General features: G+C 40.0%; 1 protein-coding gene across 2 annotated transcripts in view; it reads right to left on the bottom strand.

The window, feature by feature from the left end:
- Window positions 1-26175, bottom strand: part of cd2ap (CD2-associated protein) — a 231083-nt gene extending 204908 nt beyond the window's left edge. For both annotated transcript variants that reach the window (XM_080192426.1, XM_080192425.1), the window contains exon 1: window positions 25938-26175. In XM_080192426.1, the coding sequence (XP_080048552.1) occupies window positions 25938-25941 (4 nt within the window). In that variant the 5' untranslated portion in view covers window positions 25942-26175. The remainder of the gene's footprint in view (window positions 1-25937) is intronic.
- Window positions 26176-26768: the final 593 nt, after the last annotated feature.

The raw sequence follows: 26768 nt of genomic DNA on the forward strand, positions 1-26768 counted from the left end.
TCATTGATGGAATGGAAACTTCATAAAAAGGATCTACTATTTATCATGCAAAGGCAATGTACTACTTTTGCTTTCATCTTGTCCAACATTCCTGCCTTGGAAGTCCGTTTAGATAATGAAATTTCTAACCAAATCCACTTGTGAAGTCTAGTGAAGTTTCGGGCGGATAGACAGGGAAAGAGGAGTTGAAACCACAATCTGATCATCCACAGTCTTCTCAAATGGGAAAACAGGCTTGAAAGGCTGAATGATTTACTTCTGCTCCCACAACCTATGTCATTGGCTAGAAAGATAGAGAATTGGAGGAGGACATTCAGCCCTTCGAGGCTGCTCTGCTCCTCAGAGGACTTTGGTGTGGATATGCCGGCATTGGACTTGGGTAAACACAGTAAAAAGTCTGACAACAACAGGTTTAAGTCCAACCGATTTATCTGATAGTAAACTCACTAGCTTTCGAGGTTTCCCTCTTCGTCAGGTGACGAAGAGGGAAACCTCGAAAGCTAGTGAGTTTACTATCAAATAAATCGGCTGGACTTAAACCTGCTGTTGTCAGACTTTTTACTCAAGAGGACCAGCCATAATCATATTATCCCAACATCACATTCCTGCACACTTCCCATAACCCTTGAAGCCTTTAAAGTCTCAAAATCTATTTCTTTCTTAAATATATTCAATGACACGGCCTCTGCAGACTTCTGTGAAAAAGAATTCCACTCCACCAAGTGAAGAAACTTCTCATCTCAGTTCAAATGGCTTGCCCACACTGTGATCCCTTTTTCAGGATCACCCAGCCAGAGGAAACATCATCCCTGCATCCATTCTGTCCAGCCCTGTCAGAATTTTATATATTTCAATCATAGCCCCTCTCATTCTCCTAAATTCCAGTGAATATAGGCCTGTTTGACCCAAATTGTCCTCAAAGAATAATCCTGCCATCCAAGAAACAGTCTGTTGAACATTCACTGCACTCCCTCAATGGCAAATATATTTTTTCTGAGGTAAGGAGACTAAAACTACACACAACATTCCAGGTGCTGCCTCACTGTCCTTTTGCAGTTGCAGTACAACATTCTTGCTCCTGTACTCTCATCCTCTTACAATGAAGGCTAACATACCATTTGCCTAAACTGCCTGCTGCACCTGCATACCTGCTTTTGGTGACTGATGTACAAGGACACCCAGGTCTCTTTGCACATCAACATTTCCTAATCTATCATTCAAGTAGTCCTCTGTCATTCTGTTTTTCCTGCTGAAATGGATAACTTCAACTAATATTATACTTCATCTGCTGTGTATTCGCCCATTCACTCAACTTGGAAATCTCTTGACATCCTCAGCACCTCTCGCATTCCCACCATTTTTCACATTGTCAGCAACCTGGAAATATTATGTTCCCTCATCCAAATTATTGATGCATGTTGCGAATAGCTGGGGCCCTGTGGGATCCTACTCATCACCACCACTTACCACTTCAAAAAAGATGCATTTATTCCAGATGTTTTCTGTCTGCTAACCAATTCTCAATCCAATATATTAGCCTAATCCCATGTGCTTTAAATTTGCAAACCAAGCTCTTATATAGGGCTTTATCAAGTCTTCTGAAAATTCAAATACAGCACATCCACTGGTTCTGCGCAATCCATTCTGCCAGTGATGTTCTCAAACCAACTCCAGTAGACTTTTCAAACTGGATTTCCCTTTCATAAATCCATGTTGACTTTGTCTAATCCCATTGACATTTTCTGTGTCCTGTAATCACATCCTTTATGATACATTTTCCCGACTAACTAGTTTGTAATTTCCTGTTTTCCCTCTCTTCTTTTTAATTAGTAGGATCAGATTTGTCACCCTCCAATCTTCTCAGACTGTTCCAGAATCTTCAGCATTCTGGAAGATGAAAACCAACGCATTCACTATGTTCATGGTTACCTCCTTTAGTACTCTGTGGGAAGATCATCAGGGTCTAGGCATTTATCGGCCTTCAGTTCTACTAATTTCTCCAGCACTATTTTTTTTTAAAAACTAATTTCTTTCAAATCCTTCTTCTTAGTAGACATTTAGTTCCTGAACATTTCTGAATACTTATTTGTCTTCCTCCATCAAGACAGAATTAAGACAACTGTTTAGTTACTCAATTTCTTTATTCCCTCATCATAAAATCCTGTTTCAAATGAAGGGTCACATATTTGATTTCACTGATCCTTTCTCTTTTTGCACACGTGGGATCTTTTATGGTCTGCTTTTATGTTCCTTGCAAGTTCACTCTCATACTCTATTTTTCCCCCTTTTAACCAATCTCTGTCCTCCCTTGACGAACTGCTCTCAAATCCTCAGGTTTGCTACTTTTGCTAGCAACTTTATCTGACTCCTCTTTCAATTGGATACCAGCATTAATTTATTTTGTTCACCATGTTTGGGTTGCTTTCCCAATTGTGTTTTTGTGTCAGAAAGAAATGTCTAACTGTTGCAATGCATACATTTTTTCCTTAAATGTTAGCCATTATCTAGCTGTCATCATGTCTTTTAATAAAGTTACCCAATCTACCTTAGCACCTCTCAACTTTGCAGTTTTCTTCGTTTAGGCTAAAGGCCCGAGTTTTGGATTGGATTACTTAATTTTCCATCTTGATGGAGAATTGTATCATATTATGGTCACTGTTTCCTAAAGGACCCTGCACAACACAATTAACTGACCCCTTCTCATTGCACAATACCAAATCTAGGATAACTTGTTCCCTAGTTGTGTCGTGCGGCCATGTTTCTCTAATTGCATTCATACGTACCTGTGTATACCGTTTTGTGTTGACTTGTCTACCTCATTGCAAATGCTCTATGTATTCAGGTACAGTGCCTTTGGACTTGTCTTTTTAACATTTTTACATGTCTTATTTCGTACAATTGTCCTGTTTACTCCTGGCCAATTTCCATAGAATCCCTATCGTGCAAAAAGAGAGCATTCAGCCCATTGAGTTTGCACTGACACACCGAAAGAGCATCTTACTCAGATCCACCCCACTGCCCACTCCTCATAACCCCACATATTCCTTTGCTTTCCACTTTTGCTTTCTACTTTTCCATTTGTCTTTGTTACCCTCTCTTGCATCTCCCTGTTTAGTTTCTCATCCCCCAGCACTCTCGTTTAAATCTCCTCCCACTGCACTAGCGAATTCCCCAACAAGGATATTCATCCCAGCCCTGCTGAAGTGCAACACAACCAGTTTGTAGAGGTCCCATCTTTCCCCAAATCAGTCCCAATGCTTCAGAAAATTAAATCTTTCCCTCCTACACCATCTCCCCAGCTACACAATAGTTAAGAAAGTCCATCAATATTTCTGCTTTCTCAGAAGACAAAGGGAATTTGGCATGTCAAATATAACTCTCAGCAACTTTTACAGATGCACCATAGAAAGCACTATTTCTGGTTGTATCACAGCTTGGTATGGCATCTGCTCTGTCCAAAATCGCAAGGAACTACAAAAGATTGTGAATGTAGCTCAATCCATCATGCAAACCAGCCTCCCATCCACTGACTCTATTTACACTTCCTGCTGCCTCAGCAAAGAAGCCAGCGTAATTAAGGACCTCAAGCATTCTGGACATTCTTCCATCGAGAACAAGATAAAAAAGTCTGAGATCACGTGCCAACTGACTCGAACAGCTTCTTCCCTGCTATCAGACTTTTGAACAGACTTTGCATTAAGCTGATCTTTCTCTACACCCTAGCTATGTCTGTAACACTACATTCTACACTCTCTCATTTCCTTCTCTATGAACAGTATGTGTTGTCTGTGTAGCACGCAAGAAACAATATGTTAATACATGTGACAATAATAAATAAAATCAAACTCATCTGGTCTGTTCTCCTACGCTGATCTCACTACACATAGCATGGTGAATAATCCTGCGATTATTACCATTGAAATCCCTTTTTTCATTTAATCCAAGATGCTTCAAGACTCTCCATCAATTAGTTGCGGCAGATATTTCTCAGAACGCAAGCTGTTAGTGCTATCACCTTGGCTGTGACCTAAATCCACAAAAACTGCTTTATTATAAAAGTGACTGAACTACTGGAGAAGATACGTAAATATATTTCACCATCAATAAGTGTTGTATTAGGTGGTTCGCAATTCATTTATTCAACATCCAAAGCATTAAAGCAACCATGAACAGTGACAATGCTTGCACGTCATTGACAAAAGTAGGTACAGAATATAAGTAGGTACAAAATGGGCAGAGTTAATAATCTTCAGGGATCTCTTTTGTGCATTTTTCTGTGCAACATCATTGTGGCATTAGATTCCACTACAACAACATTGGAACTTCAACTTCATTTGCATCAACTACATTTATCACTGCAGCATGGTCAAAGGTAAGTTTTGCCAATTAAGAAAACAAATAGACATGACAGAATATTATGAACTGATGTATGAACTCAGCTTTCTACTTCAGTACAGCAAAACAATTCTGAACGCAGTCCTCCACACAATTACTGGAAATTTGGCTTGCTGGTCTAGATCCTTGCCTGGATAGATGCAAAAGATCCTATGGCTACTTCAAAGAATAGGGGGAGAGAAATACCTGGTCAATATTTATCCCTCAATCAGTATGACAAAATAGATTATATGGTCATTATCTACTATTGTTTATAGGAGCTCACTGTGCACATATTGGCCACTGCGATCTTTGCAATACAAATGTGACTACACTTCAAAACTAATTTTTTGGTTGTAAGGAACCTCGAGACATCCAATAGCCGTGAAAAGCGCTGTTTAAAGGGAAAGTGTTTTTTTCAAAATGCACAAGTGACATGACACCAGAAGCAAGTCTTGCAGCAGCATCTCTGAGGCAAAAGTTACTTCAATCTTTGAGGCCTCAATCTGCCCAATCCCAGCCACTCTAACCACTCAACTTCTTGATGTTGAGATAGCAGCACATAGCAGTAAATGGTCAGATTCATGTGGGAAAGGTTTTAGGCTCAGTGAAGTGGGAAGAAGTGTCAACTTAACCAAATTAGAGCAATAAGGGATGGATAACAACGTCTGGCAATATAAAAGCCAGTGACACCCACATCTCATTGATGATTTTTTTAAAATGCAGTTAAAGTCTGGAAATGTGGATATTTGTGGCAGATTGGGTGTTTGTGTATCATTTTCATGCAGTTCTTTCCTATTTAATGAACAAGAGTTGCAAGTGATGTTTTCAAAAGCAGATGGGAAATTTGTCAAATTATAGCTTTTTCAGACAAATGTAATGAGTCACACAAGGAGTGAAAGCCTTTTTACTGATTTTGTAGATTTCCTGCCTAAATATGCCAAGTCCAGGAACTGAGGTTATTGGTTTCGAATCACAGCCATCGTCTTTTGAACTTGATATGATTCCAGCCAGTGGAGTATTTTACCTCTGATTCCCATTGACTTAAATTTTATGAGAGATCTTTGATGTCACACTGTCAAATGCTGCCTTAACTTCAAGGGCAGTCACTCTCACCTCAAGTTCTCTAAATCAGAGGCGGTTACTGCTACTGTCGTTCACCAGTAATTAGCAAGTGGCACTTTCATTGCAAGTATGGGCCAACATGAAAGGCCCATGGACAAGGCACATTGTGTGGGAAATCGGTAAAGCCTGTTGCCAATAGAAAGGCTTTCACTCTTTGTGTGACCCATTAAATTAGACTCAAAAAGATAGAATTCATTTCATTTCCCATCTGCTTTGGAAAATGTCACTTGCAAATCTTGATCATTAAATGGGAGAGAATTCCTCAACGTCCTAAACCTAACCATCTTTAGTTTGTTCATCAATGGCCTTCTCTCCACCTTAAGTTCACAAGTGAGAATGTTCATTGATAATTACATAACATTCAATACCGTTCATGACTCCTCAGATACTGAAGCCTCATATGCAGCAAGACCTGGACAGCATTGAAGCTTGGACTGATTAATGACAAGTAACAAGTGCTGGGTAATGACCATCTCCAACAAGAGATAATCTAATCATCTCCTCTTCACATTGCTGAATCCCACGCCATCAATATCCTAAGGTTTACCACTGACCAAAACTTAATTGGACCCATATATGTTGGCTACATATATGGCCTGCCTCCCCTTAGCCTATGACAAGGCACAAGTCAGCACTATGATTGTACACTCTTCAATTGCCTGGATGACTGTAGATGCAACAACACTCAACAAGCTCGAAAGCATTCAGGACAAAGCAGGTGCTTGATTGGCACCCATCCACCACCTTAAATATTCCTCCACACCTGTGCACAATGGCAACAGTGTGTGCAACACGCAAAACCTCCTTTGATAGTACTTTCCAAAATCACAGCCTCTACTGCCGAGAAACTGGGCAGCAGATGCATGGGAACACCACTAGCTGCAACACACTTTCCACACTACACACAACTAACTTGGAACAACATTGCTATTCCTTCACTGTCAGTGGGCCAAATTCCCAGAATTTCTTTCCAGACAGTGCAGCGTATGCACCACAGTTCAAGGTGTTGGCTCATGACTGCCTTCAAGGAAATTAGCGATGAGAAACAAATGCTCATCCTGTCAGCAACACCCACATCCCATGAATGAATAAAAAGCATGTCCAATTTCTGTGCATTACTTGGAGATTACATAAAGATAGAGTCAGGCATAGCTGTAGTGCTATGTGGTCAAATACCCTACCAACATTTACTGTGGAGTGATGTATCAATGATTCATTTTTGAATCGAAAGATTGTGGGTTCAAGATCCACTACAGAAACTCAAGTACATAACTTGCGCTCAACTTCCAGTCAGCGTTGAGGGAGTTCTGTACATTGAGGTGCAATGCTTCAACTGAAAACTTGAAACATGGCCCAGTCCGCCCTCTTGGGATGACGTAAAGATTCCCAGTGAAAATTTAAAGAACTACAGGAACATCCTAGAGCATTCATTCCTCAACCAACATTAATGAAATAGCTAAATGTGGGATCTTGCCATCTGTAAGCTAGTAGTTGCATTTTCCTAAATTATTATACTGACGATAGTTCAAAGCACTTTATTGGCTGTAAACTGAACACTTGAAAGACACTGTATCAAATGAAAGTCCTTTCTTTTCATGATTTTGAAAGCAACACATTTAAAACTGTGCCCCAAGGCAACCAGCACTGTGAAATCATAATCTGGCAATGAGTCAATGATGGAAGGGAACATGGCTAAAGAAAATTGAGGAGGAAAAAGACGAGGAAGTTTTTTTTGGCCCAATCAACTTTGGTTTTGGGGACTTTTTTCCCCCCAACACAATTCAAGGGACTATTTTGCTGCAATTACTTATTGTTTTGCCACTAAGGAGTGAATCACTAAGCAAACAGAGAGGTACTGCAGCAAGAGATATTGCACGAGGATTCTTAAGAGTTTTAGTATAGACATTGTTAAATGAAGTTGCATAACAATAAGATATTTCTTGCATTTATTAGACACTTAACTCACACGATCCCCATTCATACCTCCCGTTTTCCAGAAGGAACATTGGTGGTAAGTACTTGAAAGACAAAGTCAATTATAAATGAGAAAAGTGATTTATCCTTTGTGAAATAGATGAATAAATCATACATGATATGTAGAAGTATAATTCAATCTAGTTCCCACTTGCCATCAAAATTATTGTGTAAGCACTACCACTTCTGAAGGCTTTGCTTCACTTTACAGTTCAGTATTTGCTTACTGACTTTTTCCAGCAAGGGAAAAAATTCTTCCCCTTTATTTAAAAGAACCCTAGTTTAAGATTTTGGTTTATTTTCAAACCAAGGAGGAAGTCAAAATGCTGGCTTACAATATTGTCAATCAGATCTATCAGCTCCTTCCCCTTTGTGGCAACACATTTTACCCTACAACAGCTGAGCTCCTTAAAATGAAAGTTAATCCAATATTCTATGCAACTTTTCTCTGGAATACACTAACAAATCCCATGGTCTCAGAGAGAGAGAGAGAGAGAGAGGAGGCCAATTTGAGATTTACAAACAAGAATGGAAGTTTTAAAATTGAGGCATTCCAAGACCAAGAGCCAATATGCCCAAGTGCACAATGACAATGGGTGAATAGGACATGATGTGAGATGATATACGAGCAGAAGACTTTTGAATGATCAAGTTTAATGTGAATGTGAATAAAAGAGGGGGAAAGAACAGGCGAATATCTTTATGCAATAAGGAATTATAAAAGAGTAGGGAAATTTACTAGTGGAACACATTAAAAAGCTTTGTATCTAAATGCACAAAGCATTTGGAACAAAATTAGAGTTAACAGCACAAATAGGAACAGGAGGGTATGATGTGGTGCTGATTATCGAGACATGGTTACAAGGAGGCCAGGTCTGGGAATTGAATCTCAAAGGATACTCAGCATTTCGGAAAAGATAGACTGAAAGGAAAAGGTGGTGATGTAGCTTTGCTAGTGAAGGAAGGGATCAGTGCTCTAATGAGAAATGAGATAAGCACAGGAGATCAAAATGTGGAATCAGTCTGGGTAGAAACAAGAAAAAGCAAAGGAAAGAAATACTTGGTAGGAATAATCTGTCGGTCCCCAAGCAATACTTCTGCAGTGGGGCACAATAAAAACCAGGAAATACTGGGGGCTTGCAAGAAATGTATAGCAATAACCATGGGTGATTTTAATATGCACATAGTTTGGAAGAATCAAATTGGCAAGGGTAGCATGGAAGCATTGAATGTATTCGAGACTGTTTCTTGGAATAGTAGATTGTGGAACCAATCAGGGAGCGGGCTACTCTGGATTTGGTATTGTGTAATGAGGAGGGATTAATTGATGACCTCATCATTAAGGATCCCCTAGGTAATAGTGACCATTGAATGATAGAATTCAAAATTCAAATTGGGAGTGAGAAAGCAGAGTCCCACGCTAACAGCCTGGAATTAAACAAAGGAAATTACATAAACATGAGGGCAGATCTGGCCCAAATAGAGTGGGCAGAAAGGCTAAAAGGTAGGACAGCGGATGAGCAGTGGCCGCTGTTTGATGAGACACAAGTCCTCACAACTAAAATATATTCCAGTGAGGAAGAAAGATGGTAAGGGGAGTAAAAACATCCATGGCTGAACAAGGAGGTCAAGGACAATATAAAGACAAAAGCTAAGGCATACCAAATTGCAAAGGCCAGTGGCAAGCTGGAAGATTGGGAAACTTTCAAACATAAGCAAAGGGATATTAAAAAAGTAAAAAGAGAGCTAAGGTAAATTACAAAAGAAAACTAGCGCAAAATATCAAGATGGATAACAAAAGCTTCTACAGTATATGAAAGTGAAGAGAGTCGCCAGGGTGAATGTTGGTCCCTCAGAAGATGAAACCAGAGAGATAATAGTGGGGAACACTGAAATGGCAGAGATGCTAGATCAATACTTTGCCTCAGTTTTCATGGAGTACCACCATCCCAATAGGAATTGGCAAGTCAGAGGTAATAGAAAGGGTAGAACTTAGAATAATCAACATCAACAGGGAAAAGGTACTCAGCAAACTATTAGGATTGAGGGTAGACAAGTCTCCTGGGCCAGATGGCCTATATCCAAGGGTATTAAAAGATGTGGATTCATTAGTTATAATATTCCAAAATTCCCTGGACACAGGAAAGGTTCCAGTGGATTAGAAAAATGCTAATGTAACATCCTTATTCAAAAAGGGAGAGAGGCAAAATATGGGAAATTACAGAACAGTTAGTTTAACATCTGTTCCTGGGAAAGTGTTAGAAATAATTACCAAGGAAGCAATATCAGGACATTTGGAAAATCAAAACAATATCCCAGAGTCAACATGGTTTTAGGAAAGGCAAATCGTGTTTAACTCATTTGCTAGAGTTCTTTGAGGATGTAACAAAGTGGATAAAGGGGATCTTGTAGTTTCTGTAGTATATCTGGACTTCTGATAAGGTGCCACACAAAAGGTTAATTCACAAGGTTAGATCACATGGGATATGGGGTAATTTGTTTGGATAAGTGACTGACTGACGGACAGAAGATAGATCGGGATAAATGTATTTTTTTCTGGATGGCAAAGTAACTAGTGGGGTGCCACAGGGTTCAATCCTTGGGCCACAGCTACTTACAATCTATATTAATGACTTGGGTACAGGTATAGAAGGCTCTATAGTCAAATTTGCAGATGACGCAAAAATAGATGGGTCAGCAATCAGGAAATAAGAACCTTACAAATGGATATAGACTGACTGGCAGAGTGATCCAAAATGTGTCAGAAAGAATTTAACGTAGATGTATGTGAGGTCATGTATTTTGGTCGCAAAAGGGGAAAGCGACTTATTATCTAAATGGGGAGAGACAGTTGGCTGCTCTCGTGCAGAGGGGTCTGGGTGCCCACATTCATGAGTCACAGAAAACTAGCATAATAGTATTGTAGATAATAAAGAAAGCGAATTGAACGTTGGCACTTATAGCAAAAGGAATGGAACATTAAGGTGAGGAATATTGTTACAAGTCCACAAGGCATTGGTAAGGCAGCAGCTGGAATATTGTGAACAGTTTTGGTCCCCTTTTTGAGGGAAGATGTAGTGGTATTGGAGGCAGTTCAGAGGAGGTTCATTAGACTGATTCCAGAGATAAGGAGTTTGTCGTATGAAGAGAGATTGAACAGTTTAGGCCTATACTCTCTGGAATTTAGAAGAATGAAGGAAGATCAAATTGAGGTATTCAAGATGATAAAAGGTAGGAATAAAGTAGCTGTGGAGCAGATGTTTCCCCTCGTGGGGCATTCCAAGAAGAGAAGCAAATGTAAAACAGTTGAGGAGAAATTACTTGTCCCAATGGGTTGTGAATCTCTGGAATTCGCTACCCTAAAGTGCAGTGGACATGGGGACAGTGAGTGAATTTGAGGAGTTAGACAGATTTTTTTAATGGCAATGGATCGAAAGGTTATGGGAGAAGGCTGGAAAATTGGGGATGAGGTGCATATCAGCCATGACGGAACGGCAGAGCGGGCTCAAATGGCCTAATTCTGCTCCTATATCTTATGAACAACATCACAAATCAGAGTTTCTCAGGTGAAGCTGAAGTAGGGATGGAGACAGGCAAGGTTACCAACAGTGGACGTAGGTGGTCTTGGTGATTATGTTCGCAAGCCCACCTCATTGTTAAATATGATGCCGCGGTTGTGAACACTGTTTAGACTCAAAACAGTGGCCAGGGTAAGTAATGTACTAGGGAATGAGGTTTGTTCAGCAATCAAAGAAATGGTTTCGGACAAAAGTTTGAGGGGGGAAATTTGCTCCCTCGCTTTTGGTTGTCAGACAAGCAGTCTGACAATTTAAAGATGGAATGAATTGAAAGAGAGGAGATGTCTTCAGCATACACATGGAACCTAATATTGCAGTTCTGGAAGCTGTCTTTGAAGAGCAGCCTGCAAATGAGAAATAACAGCATTCAAGATATATTTGAGGGAATTCAGATGCAGTGAGAGAACAGGAAGGAAAGCTATTGCTTTATGGCTGGATAGATGAGGACTGAGGTGATTCGTTTAGCTGCTTCTGCATTTAACAAATCCACATTTAGGTTCCCTAAACCCAGGAACTGATTTATGAAACCCACTGAAAGAAACCATACTATTTGGATATGAGCATTAAAAGGCTAATAGAATTTTTTTTGGACAGGAATATAAAACTTTAAATATAATGATGAATCCAAGCAAATACAAAGTGAGCCAATAGCTGCATTATTGCGTGCAGTTTTGAGCTCTACACTGCAGAGAGAATGTTGACGCAAGGGTACAAGCACAGATTCACTAGGAGGCTACTGGTCATGAGAATACAAAGATGATATCAAGAAAATTATGGTTGTTTTCTTAGAGATTACAGAGTTATCAAATAGGTGTATGAAACTATGAGGAAATGGGGCTCTCAAAAGCAGATTATTTCTCGTGTTTGAAGGCCTATAATGAGGTGAAACAAAGAGGTGAATACAAAATTTAACGCAGAGATGCTTTTACAAAGGGATACAAGGCTGTGAAATGCACTACCAGAGTTAGTGACTGAAGCAAAACAAGAATATGTTAGGTGGTTGAAGAAATGAAGATAAAAGATTGGGCATGTGAGTGATGATTCCTAAGTTAACGTTCAAAGTTAGTCACTTTGCCAAAAGAAAACCACCTTTCCGGAAAAATGTATTTTTATTGCAGAAGATTTAGTTGCTCATTTTGAAGATGGGCTTCCTCTTACAGTTCAACAATAGTTCCTTGCAAAATAAATGCCCCTCAAAGTATGATTGGTTAACTTCCTTTTATGTAACTTGAGTCAATAAGGCTCTTTTCTGCATTCACTATATTACTGCACAATTGTTTCTTAAAATAAAGAGATATATTTACTTTTGGTGTAACTAAAAGTTGTCCAAATAATCCAAGGTTACGGCATGTGATTATTAAAGAATGGGGGAGAACGCTGAAATCTACTTCAGTTCTCCAATTTCGTATTAGCTATCCAATCTTCCTAAATTGTCAAAAGGCAAACAGTTCAAAACAAGTCAAAACATGAATTTAGGTAAGGTTCATTTCATGCTAAACCAACCACAATCATAAATCAGTAAAACACCCAAGTCATCAAATGCCTTCAAAACAATGCAGCAAAAACATCTTTGTTTCTGCTGTAAGGAATATTACCATAGGATTTTTGATGGCACAGCAATCACATAGTACACATTATCCTAACACTGTTCTACAACTACCTTTTCACTTACCTGCCATATAACATTTTACATATCTATTTTCTTCCATGTCCTACAGCATATATCTTCTAGGTCAAGAACGATCAATCATTGTCAAACTAGGACCAATTCTGAGCAGTCAGCTCACATCCATCCAGTAGGAAGAGGATTAAGACTGCCTCAGCTTATTCCACATAGGTACACAACGCTAGCTTACTAAGACTACCATTCTACTTCCTTGAGCTGAACGAGCACCCAACTCTGGTAAAAGTCCAGTGTTTAATGACATCATTTGACGTCTGTCAAAACAATCCTTACTGTGCTAATTAAAATGTTACTTTGTTCTTTGAGTGGTTGAAAATATCCACAAATCTGCACATCAAAAATATTTTTCTATAGTTCAGGTACGGTGTTCTCATACCCCAAGTCACTTCTGATTACATCAAACATCCACTATCCAAAGTGTGGCACCCACACAACTTCGGCTTGCAGAATTATGGGCTACAAAATCAAAAGACATTTTACTTTTAAATACACAATGGAAAATGGGCACACTGCTTGAGAAACAAATTGGAGTTGAGTGTTCAGATGACATTTTCCTTTCCTGCCAACATACATGGAACTACACAAGGCCCTAGCTTTCATATCTGGACAAGACATTAGAATGCAAACAACTTTTAGGACATCTCACTGAGATGGCACTAAAACGCAACAGACTCTGTGGATTAATGGCCTCCCCTGTATGGCAAAAAGTGGGGGATCATCCTGCCATCTTTCCCGTCTGTGACAGATATGAATAAACTTTAAGTAAAATAATTGCAACTCAGAATGTGACATGGACTGTAACAGGAAAACCACCAACTTATTAATCAGTCTTCCACGGGTTGAACCCCAAAACCTGGCTGACCAAATACCAGACATTTACAAAAATTCCATGTGACATCCAGTTAAATTAAATTCAGACTTATTGTCCAAGTACCAGTGGTGCGCCAGACTAGTTATTGACTTCGCCGCCTTGTTTACAGTCACACCCCAGTCAAGTTCCTGAGAACCAACTTGACATTATTTATTCTTTCTCATACCTATTTTCATGCATTTCTTATTTTTTGAATTTGACCTAAGTCCTAGGCCGTCTACCCTTCATCATGACCCTCAAAACAATTGCCAATCAAAAACAGTTTAGAGAATCTACAAGAATCACTGAAACTTTAAAAAAACATATATTTGGAGTTTCTCTTTAAGAAACAAATAGTTATACTAAAAGATGGTTTTAACAGGAAAGAGAAAAACATGTCTTCTGCCGCTAAGAGAAATTCAAGTAAAAACCGGAGGCATGTGCATGCCATGGGCAAGATAAAGCTTGCCAAGAGGGCTGTAAAGTGATTTAAGGATGCATGCAACGTTTCTAGTTCAAGCGAGTTTAAATCTTCCAGAAGTTATGCTGAAGTTGCCTACTGTCCTAGTCAGCACACAGTTATACTCCTGTCTCTGAAGCAGATGGCCATAACTAATGGAAACACCCATGTGATGTAGCAGAAAGCAACTAGCATTGAATCTGAATTGAGAACTAGATAAGAAAATGCTAGCTCCCTCAGAGGCATAAAGATAAGACAGCAAAATATTTTCAGGTAAGCCAAGACAAGAGGGCTCAAGTTCAAGACTGAGAGAGGCAAGCTTAGAACAGGCAAGAACTTGCATTCATCAAGATTTTTAATATGGGAACTTCAAAGTACTTTTGTTTTTGTTCTGCACAGAGCGTGACCATCAACAGGAAGTTTGGAAGGAAGATTTAGTGACGCTAAAACACTGAACTCAGATTAAACAGCTGCTACAATCAGAAGATGAAATCAATAGACCAAAGTAACTGTTTATTCAAACTTGTTTGTGTTGTTGTGAACTCCCAACAAAACACCACTTGTCCACACCATGTCACATAAAATTACAGCTTTGAGCACATAAATGACAGCCATGCCCAAGCTTTCTTCTTCTCTTATTGCACCACAAAGACATATGCTGCAGAGCTTTTTGTCCTCACAAAGTTAAATTTATCTTCCCCTTAAATTTCATGCTTCAGCCAATGACCAGTCTTTGTACTCTTATTTAAGGTGCACGCAATCAAAGCCCTTTCTAAAGCATCCAATCCACAAAACTAAATGAGGCAGAACAGTGAATATAAAAAATAAACAATGGGCATCCTCTGGAATTCCTCCCCCACATTGCTGTCTCACAGTTTTTACCAAACTTTTGCCCCTCTCTTCCAACCTCTCATTCTTTATTTGATTTGTCACATGCTGGTATACAGTGAAAAATATTGTCTCTTGTGCACTATATAAAGCATACTGTACATAGAGAAAGGAAAGAAGGGAATGCAGAATCTAGTGTTCCAGTCATAGTTGGGTGTCGAGAAAGATTAAATTAAAACATTATTAGAATTTAAAAGAGTTAGAATAAAGTTTTAGAAACATAGAAAGAGAGTAAAAGATAGGATTAGAAGGAATGCTGGGCACAGTTCACTGGATGTCACCATGCTCCAGCACCATTTCCTTAGTTCAGCTTACTTTTTGATGATGTCTCCAGTGTGCTTTGGGATGATTTCTACATTAAAGGCACTGCATAAAAGCAAACTGTGAACGCATCAAACATTCATTGGATCTATCAACATCCTGAAGGTCACCATTGACCAGAAACAGAATTGGACCAGCTATGGAAATACTATGGCCACAAGAGCACATCAGAGGCTGTGAATTTTGCCACGAATAATTAACCTCCAGACATCCTAAAGCCTGCCCACCATCTAGAAGGTACAAGTCAGGAATGTGACGGAATACTCTCCATTCATGTGGACGAGTGCAGTTCGAACACTCAAGAAGCTCGAAACCATCTAGGCCAAAACAGCCATTGACTGGCAATCCATCCACCATCTTACACAATCTGTCCCTCCACCATTGATGCACAGTGGCATGTGGCAATTCACCAAGACTCCTTCCACAGCATGTTTCAAACTCAAAAGCACCTACCACCTAGAAGTACAAGACAGTAGATCCACGGGAATACCACTTCATACAAGTTTCCCAAGTCACACACCATCCTGTCTTGGAACTACATCATCATTCCTTCACTGTTGCTGGATCAAAAATCTTTGAATCATGACAGTCTCAGTAGAGTTCTAAGTGCCGCCTATTACCACCTTCAAGGGCAACTAGGGATGGACAGTAAATGCTAACCAACTATGCCCATATCCTCTAATGAAAACTTTTTAAAAAGTATCCAAATTTGTGACAATTGGCTGAAGACAGTTTTTGAAATCCAAGCAATGGTGGGCTGAGGAGCCACAGATATCTGGTATCTTTAATGTGTTAAAAATATAAAAATTATAACTGAGCAATCCACACATCTTAGTTGAAACAACTAGGTGTACTTCCTCCAAACTAGTATGATGTACGTTGTGCTTACTGTAAAATCTCTGCACATTACTCTCCATCCACAAAAGTGTGACCTTTACCTACCTGTGACTCACTTCCCCACCCCATTCTTGCTGATTTTAATCTTTGGCCTACCATTTTGCCTCAGTGCAAGCTTCAAAAACAGTACCCTCTCTTCTGTATTCAATTGTGTTTTTCCAGTTTGTTTCAGCGATCTGGTACATGTGATAACAGGGCTATAATCAGTTGGAAATTCTTGCTATGGAAATGTTACTTGTCTCTCCATATATGGATATTGACTTGTTTGGCTGTTTTTGAAGTGGTTGATCCATAATGCAGAAATAGTTGGCTCTAAATTCTTTGCCACATCAATTAGCATGTTAACTTTAGACATTAGATGTTACTCTCGCCTACTTGAATCAGGTTAGATTGGATTTATACATTAGGTCAACACTCATTTATGTAAAATCAACCAGAAATCTGAATTATGAACATTGAGATGCACCAAATCAGTGCCAATCTTGGCTTTCTTTCATGAACCAAAAGGCAGTGATTTCAATGTCTAATCCATACATGTGGATATATAATCTAGACCAATACTTCACTTTATGAATTTAATTTCATTTCTTAATTTGTTAATGAATATTCAATGGGAAATAACTTCCATTCTAAATAAAAGAAATTGCCTTTCACAACTTCAGAACATCCCAAAGCACTCTCTGGTACTTCACTCGAGAGGATTAAGTGATGGATTTTGTGCCTGCAAAGCTTCCGAGCAGTGATAGGTACTCTGTTGCGTGACATTTTCATTGTGATTGCTATTACTGTGGCTAACAAGAAGTTGCCAGACCAAGATCTACTAATTCACTATGGTCACAACATCAGCTATCCCTAAGCACTTCACAGCCAATTAAGTGCTTAAGTTGTGGTCATGGTTGTAACATAGGGAGTCAATAAACACACAGCAAAGATCCCTGCTTTTCTTTGAATTGTGCAATGGGATCCTTGATGCCCAACTGAAAGGGCCTCAATTCAGCTGAATGACAGTAGTTCCTGCAGTGTAGCACACCCTCTTACGTGCCGCATTGCAGTACAACTCTCTCATGTACTGAAGTCAAGTGGAGCTTGAACCCACAACTTGCTGACTGTGTACTCCTTCTGAACCAAACTTGATATGAAATGCAGTAGCCCAGCAGTAAAGATCTAAAATTAAGTTCTGTAGGATTATTTAGATGCAGAACATTCACTTTGTTTCTCTCCACAGATGCTGCCAGACCTGATGAGTTTATCCAACATTTTCTGTTTGTGTTTCAGATTTCCAGCTTCAACAGTATTTTGCTTTTATTCAAATTATTAATTCCTGAGGCTAGCACGTGCTCATACTGATGCAAAAGCAAAGATGATGGGACATACAATGGAAACTTATATCTTGTTTAAGATTATGAATTGATTATTTCTCAAGTGTAGGGAGCATTGGGTGGGATAAACAAGACCTACAGGGCAGGACAGCAGATTATACAGTAATGTTTTCAAACATTACATCTGCATAGATAGTATACCAAAAGTTATATGAACCTTGGCAAGAGAAACCAATTTTAATTTTATATTGGCTTTAGAAAAGAGGAATCCAGTGAGCTAGCCGGAGGAAATGCACTTGAATAATTGAAGGTTTGCAGGGCCCATACCTTATCTGTTACTTGTGAAAAAATATTAACTCTTAGTTGAGGGGTGGAGGGCAGAAATTCATTGTGCAATTTGAGAACTGAAGCACGTTTAAAGAATTTTGACCAGTTTGAGCGGGGCAAGTTTTGCTTGGTTCCTAACCTTGATTTTAGAGGGGATGGTAGTGTGCTGTATTTTTGCTATCACTCTTTTTGAAAAAGCCAGCACAGTATCTTAAGAGAACTCTGTCCACATATATTTAGGGAGGGTGGGAACAAAATTATGAAGATAAACTCAGTTAAATGAAATTTATTCATTTTATACATGGAGTTCAAAAATTGTTTTACCTTTATTTCTAAATGCTAGCTTATGTGGTCTACATTCTTCAAATAGTGAAGAAAGCAAAGTGTACAAAATGTTCCCATCCAAATAACTGGGAATGCTATTTTTAATTTCTTCAATTGCAATGAACCCTACTTAAGATTGGCACGGTAGCACGGTGGTTAGCAATGCTGCCTCATATATACCAGTGATAAGGAAGGACAGTAGAAAAAGAGATAATCAACCGTGGATACCTAAAGAAATAGAGGGGATCAAACTGAAGAAAATGCATACCAAGTGGCAAAGATTAGTGGGAACCTAGAGGATTGGTAAAATCTTTAAATGTCAGCAGTAAGCCATGAAAAAAAACTATAAAGAAAGGCAAGATAGGTGATGAAAATAAACTAGCTCAGAATATAAAAACAAAAAGTAAAAGTTTCTACATATATATATATATATATATATATATATATAGTGAAAAAGTGGCTAAAGTAAACATTGGTCCTTTAGAGGACGAGAAGGGGGATGTAATAACTGGAAATGAGAAAATGGTTGAGGCACTGAACAAATATTTTGTGTCAGTCTTCACAATGGAAGACACAAATAACATTCTAAAAATTGATAACAGGAAGGCTGTGGCAGGTGAGAACCTAGAAACTATTATCATGCAAGAGGTAGTGTTGGACAAGTTAATGGGGCTAAAGATAGGCAAATCTCCTGGTCCTGATGGAATGCATCCCAGGTACGAAACAAGGGTGGAGAGAGAAATAGCAAATGCGCTAGTGGTAATTTACCAAAATTCACTGGACTCTGGGGTGGTTCCCTCAGATTGGTGTCACATTTGCTGTTTACCAGTGTTTTTAAAAAAATTGACAAAAGGCAGGTAACTATAGGCTAGGTAGCTTAACTTCTGTAATAGGAAAAAGTTTGAATTTATGAAGGAAGAAATAGCGAGACATCTGGATATAAATTGTCTCATTGGTAAGATGCAGCATGGGTTCACGAAGGGCAGATCATGTTTGACCAATGTGGTGGAATTCTTTGAGAACATTACATGCGCAGTGGGCAATGGGAACCTGTGGATGTGGTGTATCTGGATTTCCAGAAGGCATCTGACAAGGTGCCGCACCAAAGACTGCTACTTAAAATAAAGGTGCACAGTGTTATGGGTAATGTATGAGCATGGATAGAGGATTGGTTAACTGACAGAAAGCAAAGAGTGGAGGTAAATGTATATTTCTCTGGTTGGCGATCAGTGACTAGTGACGTGCCTCAGGGATCAGTGTTAGGACCGCAATTGTTTACGATTTACATAGATGATTTGGAGTTGGGGACCAAGTGTAGTGTGTCAAAATTCACAGACGACACTAAGATGGGTGGAAGAGCAAAGTGTGCAGAGGATGCTGAAAGTCTGCAAAGGGATATCAACAATCTAAGTGAGTGGGCAAGGGTCTGGCAGATGGGGAGCAATGTTGGTAAATGTGAGGTCATCCACTTTGGTAGGATGAACAGCAAAATGGACTATTAGTTAAATAGTAAAAAATTGCAACATGCTGCTCTGCAGAGGGACCTGGGTGTCCTTGTGCAGGAATCTCAAGGAGTTAATTCGCAGGTGCAACAGGTAATTAACAAGGCACATGGAATTTTGTCCTTCATTGCTAGAGGGATGCTATTTAAAAAAGTGAGATTATGTTGCAGCTATATAAGATGCTGGTGAGGTCACACCTGGAGTATGTGTACAGTTTTAATCTCGTTACATGAGAAAGGATATCGTGGCACTGGAGGGGGTGCAAAGGAGATTCACTAGGTCGATTCTGGAGTTGAGAGGGTTGGCTTATGAGGAGAGACTGAGTCGAATGGGGCTATACTCATTGGAATTCAGAAGAATGACGGGATATCTTACAGAAACATTGAAGGTCATGATGGGAATAGATTAGATAGAAGCAGGGAAGTTGCCACTGGCGGGTGAAATTAGAACTAGGGTGCATAGCCTCAAAATAAGAAAATCAGATTTAGGGCCGAGTTGAGGAGGAACTTCTTCGCACAAAGCGTTGTGAATCTGTGGAATTCCCTACCCAGTGAAGTAGTTAAGGCTATCTCATTGAATGTTTTTAAAGCAAGGATAGATAAATTTTTGAACAGTAAAGAAATAAATGGTTATGGTGAGGGGCAGGTAAACGGAGCTGAGTCCATAAAACGATTAGCCATAATCTTATTGAACAGCAGAGCAGGCTCATTCCTGCTTCTAGTTCTTATGTTCTCACAGCGCCAGGGACCCTGGTCCAATTCTGGCCTTGGGTGACTATGTAGAGTTTGCACCTTTGTCCCATGTCTACATGGGTTCCTCCTGGTTCTCTGGTTTCTTCTCAGTCCAAGGATGTGCAGGTTAGGGTGACTGGCCATGCTGAATTGCCCCTTAAATGTCAGGGAGTTTAGCAGTGTAAATACATGGGGTTACCGGAATAAGGCCTGGGTGGGATTCTGGTCAGTGCAGGCTCGATGAGCTGAATGGCCTCTTTCACTTTTTCACTGTAGGGATTCTATGATTTTATAAAGAGCCACATTCTGGAGTATACTCTTTTATGGCAACCAATCTAGTGTTTCATCATTTTAAAATCAATTCCTGCTGCCCTATTTTCTATTCCTCCATTCTCCTATTTTTAATTCAACTTTATCTGAGGAAGCATGGAATAAAATCCGTGAAATACTCTCTCATGGTAAACCTCAGCACACCTAAAATGCATCTAAATGCAGCCTATATTAAAGATGCATACTTTTTAATTAAAGGACTTTGTGCTGGAAAAATGGTTGAACGGTCAATGATATGGGAATTCCAAAAACTTCCACCTTCTTTGTACTTTTATTGCTCTGCTTATAGGCTAGAGAAACAGAAGATGGACATTAATGAGTCTTCACAAGTGTTGGTATCTTAATTCAAACTATTGCTGGCATTGATAGAGAAAACCTACTGATGTGGGTCAACAGTCCATACATGAGGCTTGTTAGCTCTGAGGAGTGCTGCGAGCTTGGGAGTGAGGATGATTATGTATAAACCCACTCCACAACATACTGGCCACAAGGTGAGTGGATCCAGAGGAGGCGAAAGAATCAGCAAATGATGTCATAATGTCTAATTATGAGATTGTACGAAAGTACTCAACTGATCCCAATTTCTTGATGGAACTTGCATTGTGATATGGCAAAAAGAATAAAATCAGCAATTTTGTGAAATAACAAAACTCTTGTGCACAGCTTGCAAGTTTCAATTAAGTTCCATAGTTGCTATTATTCTTCATGATGTGCTTTTTCATTAATGATTTTATTCAAATTGCTGAATAATTCCAAAGTTTTAAGTTTATTTATTAGTGTCACAAGTAAGCTTACATTAATACTGCAATGAAGTTACTGTGAAAATCCCCTTCCAAATCAAAAAAAATCACATTCATATGAACGTACATAATATACAACCACGATCAAATACTTGACAGATAATCTGAACATTAAAAACAAACTTGGAAGTGAGATCAAATGCAACAAAGTGACTGTATGAAATGCAAAATGTCCTTTCCTACTATAAAAGCAATAAAGCTCAGAAACAAGGTAATTGCATACCAACATTGTATCTAACTTCTTGAGGCTTCAATTAATTTGCATATATTTGAAGACATTGATACAAACAGATCTTGCTTTAGGATTTATTCACTGAGAAAACCACAATACAAAATACAGCTTTCTGCAAACCTCTGTATCTATGATAATTTGAAACAGGATAAATCAGAAGTAGAAGCAATCATAGATCAGAACTCGTTCAGCTTTTCTCCCTAGATTTATGGCTCGAATTGCAAGACTAGAAAATATCAAATGCACTATACAAGCATAGCACAACGCACCATTTTTCAAATGAATGTTAAGCCAAGGTCTCGTCCGTCTTATTAGGTGGAAGCAGAAGATCCCATGGCATTATTTTAAGAGCACAGCATAGGAGTTATCCCTGTTATCCTGGCCAATATTTAATTCTCAATTTATATGGCTATCACACTGCTGTTGGTGGGAACTTGCTGTGAGAAAATTGGTTGCCATGTTTCCTATTTTTACATCAGTGACTCTACTTTGAATGCATTTCACTGGCTGGAAGGCACACTGGGACATCCTGATGTCACAAAAAAACATTATATAAAAGACACTTTTTTTTCTCACTAGCGTGGCAACTTCAATAGCTGCAGGTCAAAAATGTCAAACAAGCATTGTGAAACAGCAGGCTTGAAAGTTTCAGTAGTTCTTATAGAAAAATGTTACCATGCTTCCAACTGTATCAGAACTGTTCCTATTTTGGAGAACTATTGTTGTCCAATGATGAACACTGAGGATGAAAAACTCAACAGATCGTAGAGCACAGAGTGGGCGTGATTCCACAGGATTATGGCAAAAGGGAAAGTGAGGGTGGCAAGAAGGTATTGTGGAGAATTTATAAACTGAGCAGAATGTTGAATTTGATTCATTGAACCGGTGAACGTCTGGAAAGACCTGAATAAGGGGCAAGTTAGCCTTTGGCTAGAAATAGAGTTTGAATGCAAGCAAAGGTGCAAGATAAATTGACTTTTAGTTACATGAAAAGGAGAGACAAGCATTTCAGTAGTGAAAGGACAACATAATATTTAAGATGGGAAAAGTAAATGTGAATATCTGGTGTGCTGTGTTGGTGATCATAAAATGATGTTCAAAATGCTGCTCAGCATCAAAGAGCACAGGAAATGACGTGCTGTCACATTTGATCCCCTTGAGCAGTCAAGGAACAGTTACTCGATTTTGCCACTGCCCATCTCTCTTCACCCCACCCCCCCCCCCCCCCCCCACCTGTCCCCATACTAAACATAAATGTAAAAAGATGTAAAAGGGGTTGAAACTAAATTGGTTCTACTTCAGGAGAGACATGGACTGGGGTGAGAGACATGTCAGTGACTGGAAAATCAGCAGGACTGATTAATGGCTACATCAAGTGGGCCAAAGACCGAGTCTTTAGCAGAAATAAAACTGAGTGAAGACTACCTGTTAAACGTAAGAAGAGATGCAGAGAAGGTCAGGCCAGGCGAGTTGGAGACAAGTGGTTAACAAGGAGAGAAAGGACATTTTAGTACAAAATATCAACTAATACGCACATGCAAGCAAACATAATAAAAGCAACTTTAGACTGCATAACATATGTTGGAGGCTAAATCCTGGTTAAGCAAACCAACAAGATCTTTTAAATATGAATAATCACAGCAAACCATCAGATCTACCAGGTCGGCAGGAAGTTGAACAGCCAAAGAGATAAAAAGGCAAGTTTGGACTATTCCTGATCATAAAATATACCATGATAGTGGTGAGGAGAAAAAGAATTTGATTGCACAATGAATGTTAACTATTTGAGGGTGAGGTGAGGAAAAGACAGGAACAGAAATAATTTACATTTTTCAGTCAGAGACCCTTACTCGGCCTCATGTATTTCAGTACCACCAATTCACAGTAATGATAATGCAATCTTATATTGGTCCAGCAGCTGATTGAGAAATAGGATAACGATTATACTGGATTCACTTCAATAAAACTCACTATGGTTTGATCTATGAACATAAACAGCCCACTAATTTGCAACCATATAAAAAGATTTACTATCAGTTTTGCAGCAACAAAAATAAAGAATATTTATGATTTGTGAATAGTAAAGTTTAATAATTTTGGAATTGCAAACAAAGCATAACAATTTAAATTTCAACCTGAAAATTCTATTGGATCCTTATAGCAAGGTTCCACAAACAGCAATGAGATAAATGGCCAGTTAATCGATAAAATAATTAGTTGCGGGATGAACACTGGCCAGGGACTCAGCTCACCTTCAAATAATGTGATGGGATATTTTGTACTCACCCAAGGCAACATGGGACATCAAGTTAACTCAGCTGCAAGGTAGCAAGTCTGGATTGCAGTGTCAATCCAAATCTCTGGAGCAGAGCTTCAAATTACAACCTCAGATTCAGAGACTGAAGTGGTGTCCTTAAACCACTGAAAGCTCAAGTCAAAGAACAGAAAAAATACAAATAGCAGATTTATTAAACCTGTTGTTATCTAATATACTTTGACTCAGTATCAGGGATACCTGTTTCGTCTGAGTTCTTCATTTGCAGTTTTGAATAAAAAATCTTCAGAATTATATGTGATCTGTTCACACATTGCCCCATCAGAAGAGACTTTAAAAATTAACATTAAGTACAGATAAAACTCAAGTTAGGGTCATTTCATACAGAGAAAAAGACAACAGTCGACCCCTCTGCTACGTGTAGCTAAAGCAGGAAGATGTTAAGCACGTGACTTCCTTAGCAGGTACAAGTATCCCAAAAGATACAGTCAAAGCTCGTTCAAAACAACTGGAGAGTACAAAGTAGCAAACATGAAATAACAAATGTTGTTCGACAGCAAAAAAAATTACAAATCATTGAACCAGTAATTCTATGAACCGGATCAGCAAGAAATTGCTTTTGCTAGTCTGGGGCCTGGACATTATGTTGACATTTAACAGCAATATTATTTTGATCCAAGTTCCTACACAAACTCCCGTGTCGCTGCTGCCGCCCGGAACTGCAGGTATGGCTTTAAAATACAGCCATTGCTGTGCACACTGCCAGGAAAATCAGGCATAATTTTCTTGCACGAATCCTTATGCCTTACTGAATTAGCTTTTTTTTCATTTGCAAACTCTTCCGTAACTTTCCCTCATTCATCTGCTCACACCATTTGATCTTGTCGCTCTGTTCAACTACCCCCTCAGTTTGGTTTACCAGCAAATCCACCCACACTCGAATACTTTCTTTCGAATTCCCTTTTTTAACTTCAAGACCTTCGTTCTTGAAAATACTTAGACACAGACAACCTCACCTTTTGCCTATCCAACTCCCCTTTGGCCTCCACTCACTTGCCCAGCACCTTTTTTCAGTACTTTGTGTGACGAGCAGGACCAAATGCAAGCTGCCTCTCTGTTAGCGACCAAGCAGATTGGAAGCAAAAAGTAATAAGGAGCATTCGCCTACTATCACCAATCTGCATCTTTGAAAAAGTATAGCAGCGGCCATCCAACTTTTAATAAAGATACTATTTCTACAATCTAATATCTATTGTAAAATAGTTTAAATAAATCAATCCATCTTCCATTTCCACCTGAAACCGTGTATTTGTTTGGGCCTTTACACTTGGGAGCTGCATACACTGATACCCATTTGTCAGTAGAGTTAAAAACTTCAATCAGGACAGGGAGTTTTGGGGCCATTCTCTCCCGGAATGACTCAACTCTAGGTGTAGTTCACTGGTTACCAAAGTAGATCATTAACAGGGAAACTCCATTATTACTGTCGCGTAAAAAGAAATGAAGGTCAACTAAAAGTTAGGTTCAGAGCATTAAAGAACTTAAGGAATTTCACCGGAAATCCGTCCATTTGGTTGGTAAAAATAGATTACCCTCCCCCCTAGTGAGTTCCTCCACTCCCACCCAAACTTTAACTGAGACCATTTTGCCCAAGTCTTGTAGCCGCCTCCTCCAGGAGTTCAGCTGCAGAAAAAAAACTCATGGAGTAAGACAAAGAGAGAGAGAGTCCCAGCAGAGGGGGAAAAAGGAGAGTTGAACAATGTCAGTGTAGTTGGATTAGTTACTCAGGAAACCAGGCAGGCTGAGGGTGTGAATAATTCAGGAGCGGAGCTCCGGGGAGGAGCTGCTGAGTACCTGGGAAAGCAGCTCCCACAGCCCGGGCCCCTCTCCCTCTCCCTCTCCTCCCGCTTCCCTTCCCCGCACTTGCACAGAGCCCAGGACCTCACCCATGGCTGCAGGCTCTCCTCCTCTCGGTCTCACTCCCCCGGGCTGTTTATCCACAGGCGGCGCCGTCCATTCGCGGGGTGGGTGGAAAGGGGAATGGGGTGAAGCAATAACCCGACTGCAGACCTGTTACTGTTGGATTGGGCGAGGGAAGGAGATGGGGGCCGTGGCACTGAAAACTCCGCTCAGCTCTACTCCAGCAGCTCCCAGACACCGGGAGGAGGGGCTTCTCCCCAGTCTCCGCCCAGTCCCCTCCCCTCCCACCTGGCTCCGCCCCCTCCCCCTCCAGCCAGGCTCCGCCCCCTCCCCCTCCCCCGCAGTCCAGTCCTCCCCCCGGTCTCCGCCCTTTCCCCCAGTCTCCGCCCCCTCCCTCCGGGCCCACCTCCTCCTCCAGCATCCCCCCCCCCCGCCCAGATTCCGCGTGCTCGACCCCCTGGCCGCCGCGCGGTCACACACATGCGCGGCTCCAGATCCCCCGGGCGCTCGCTACTATTCGGCTTCTGAGTGCTCGTGGCCGCCGCGCGCTGGTTGATTGGCAGCCGCTGCAGTTGCAATTGCCCGGGGATTGAGACGAGCAAACCGGGTGCGGAAAGACTGTAGTCTGGAGTTCTTTTCCGTGTGTTCCAGGTCCTTTTCTGTTATCGCAGCAAGAAGGGGAAGCTGAGGGTTGGCATTTTCTATCAGCCTCGGTTAAATCTGGACCTGAGAGAGAACGGGCATTTCAAGCCATGAATTTAACCTAACGATAGCACAGTTTAGTTTAATAATCGGAAACACTGGTTTCAACTTCGCGTATACTTTTTTTTAAACCAAGTTTTAGAGTTGCTCAAAGT

Source organism: Carcharhinus amblyrhynchos, chromosome 7 (genome assembly GCF_965287045.1).
Source record: "Carcharhinus amblyrhynchos chromosome 7, sCarAmb.v2.hapA, whole genome shotgun sequence".
NCBI lineage: Eukaryota > Metazoa > Chordata > Chondrichthyes > Carcharhiniformes > Carcharhinidae > Carcharhinus > Carcharhinus amblyrhynchos.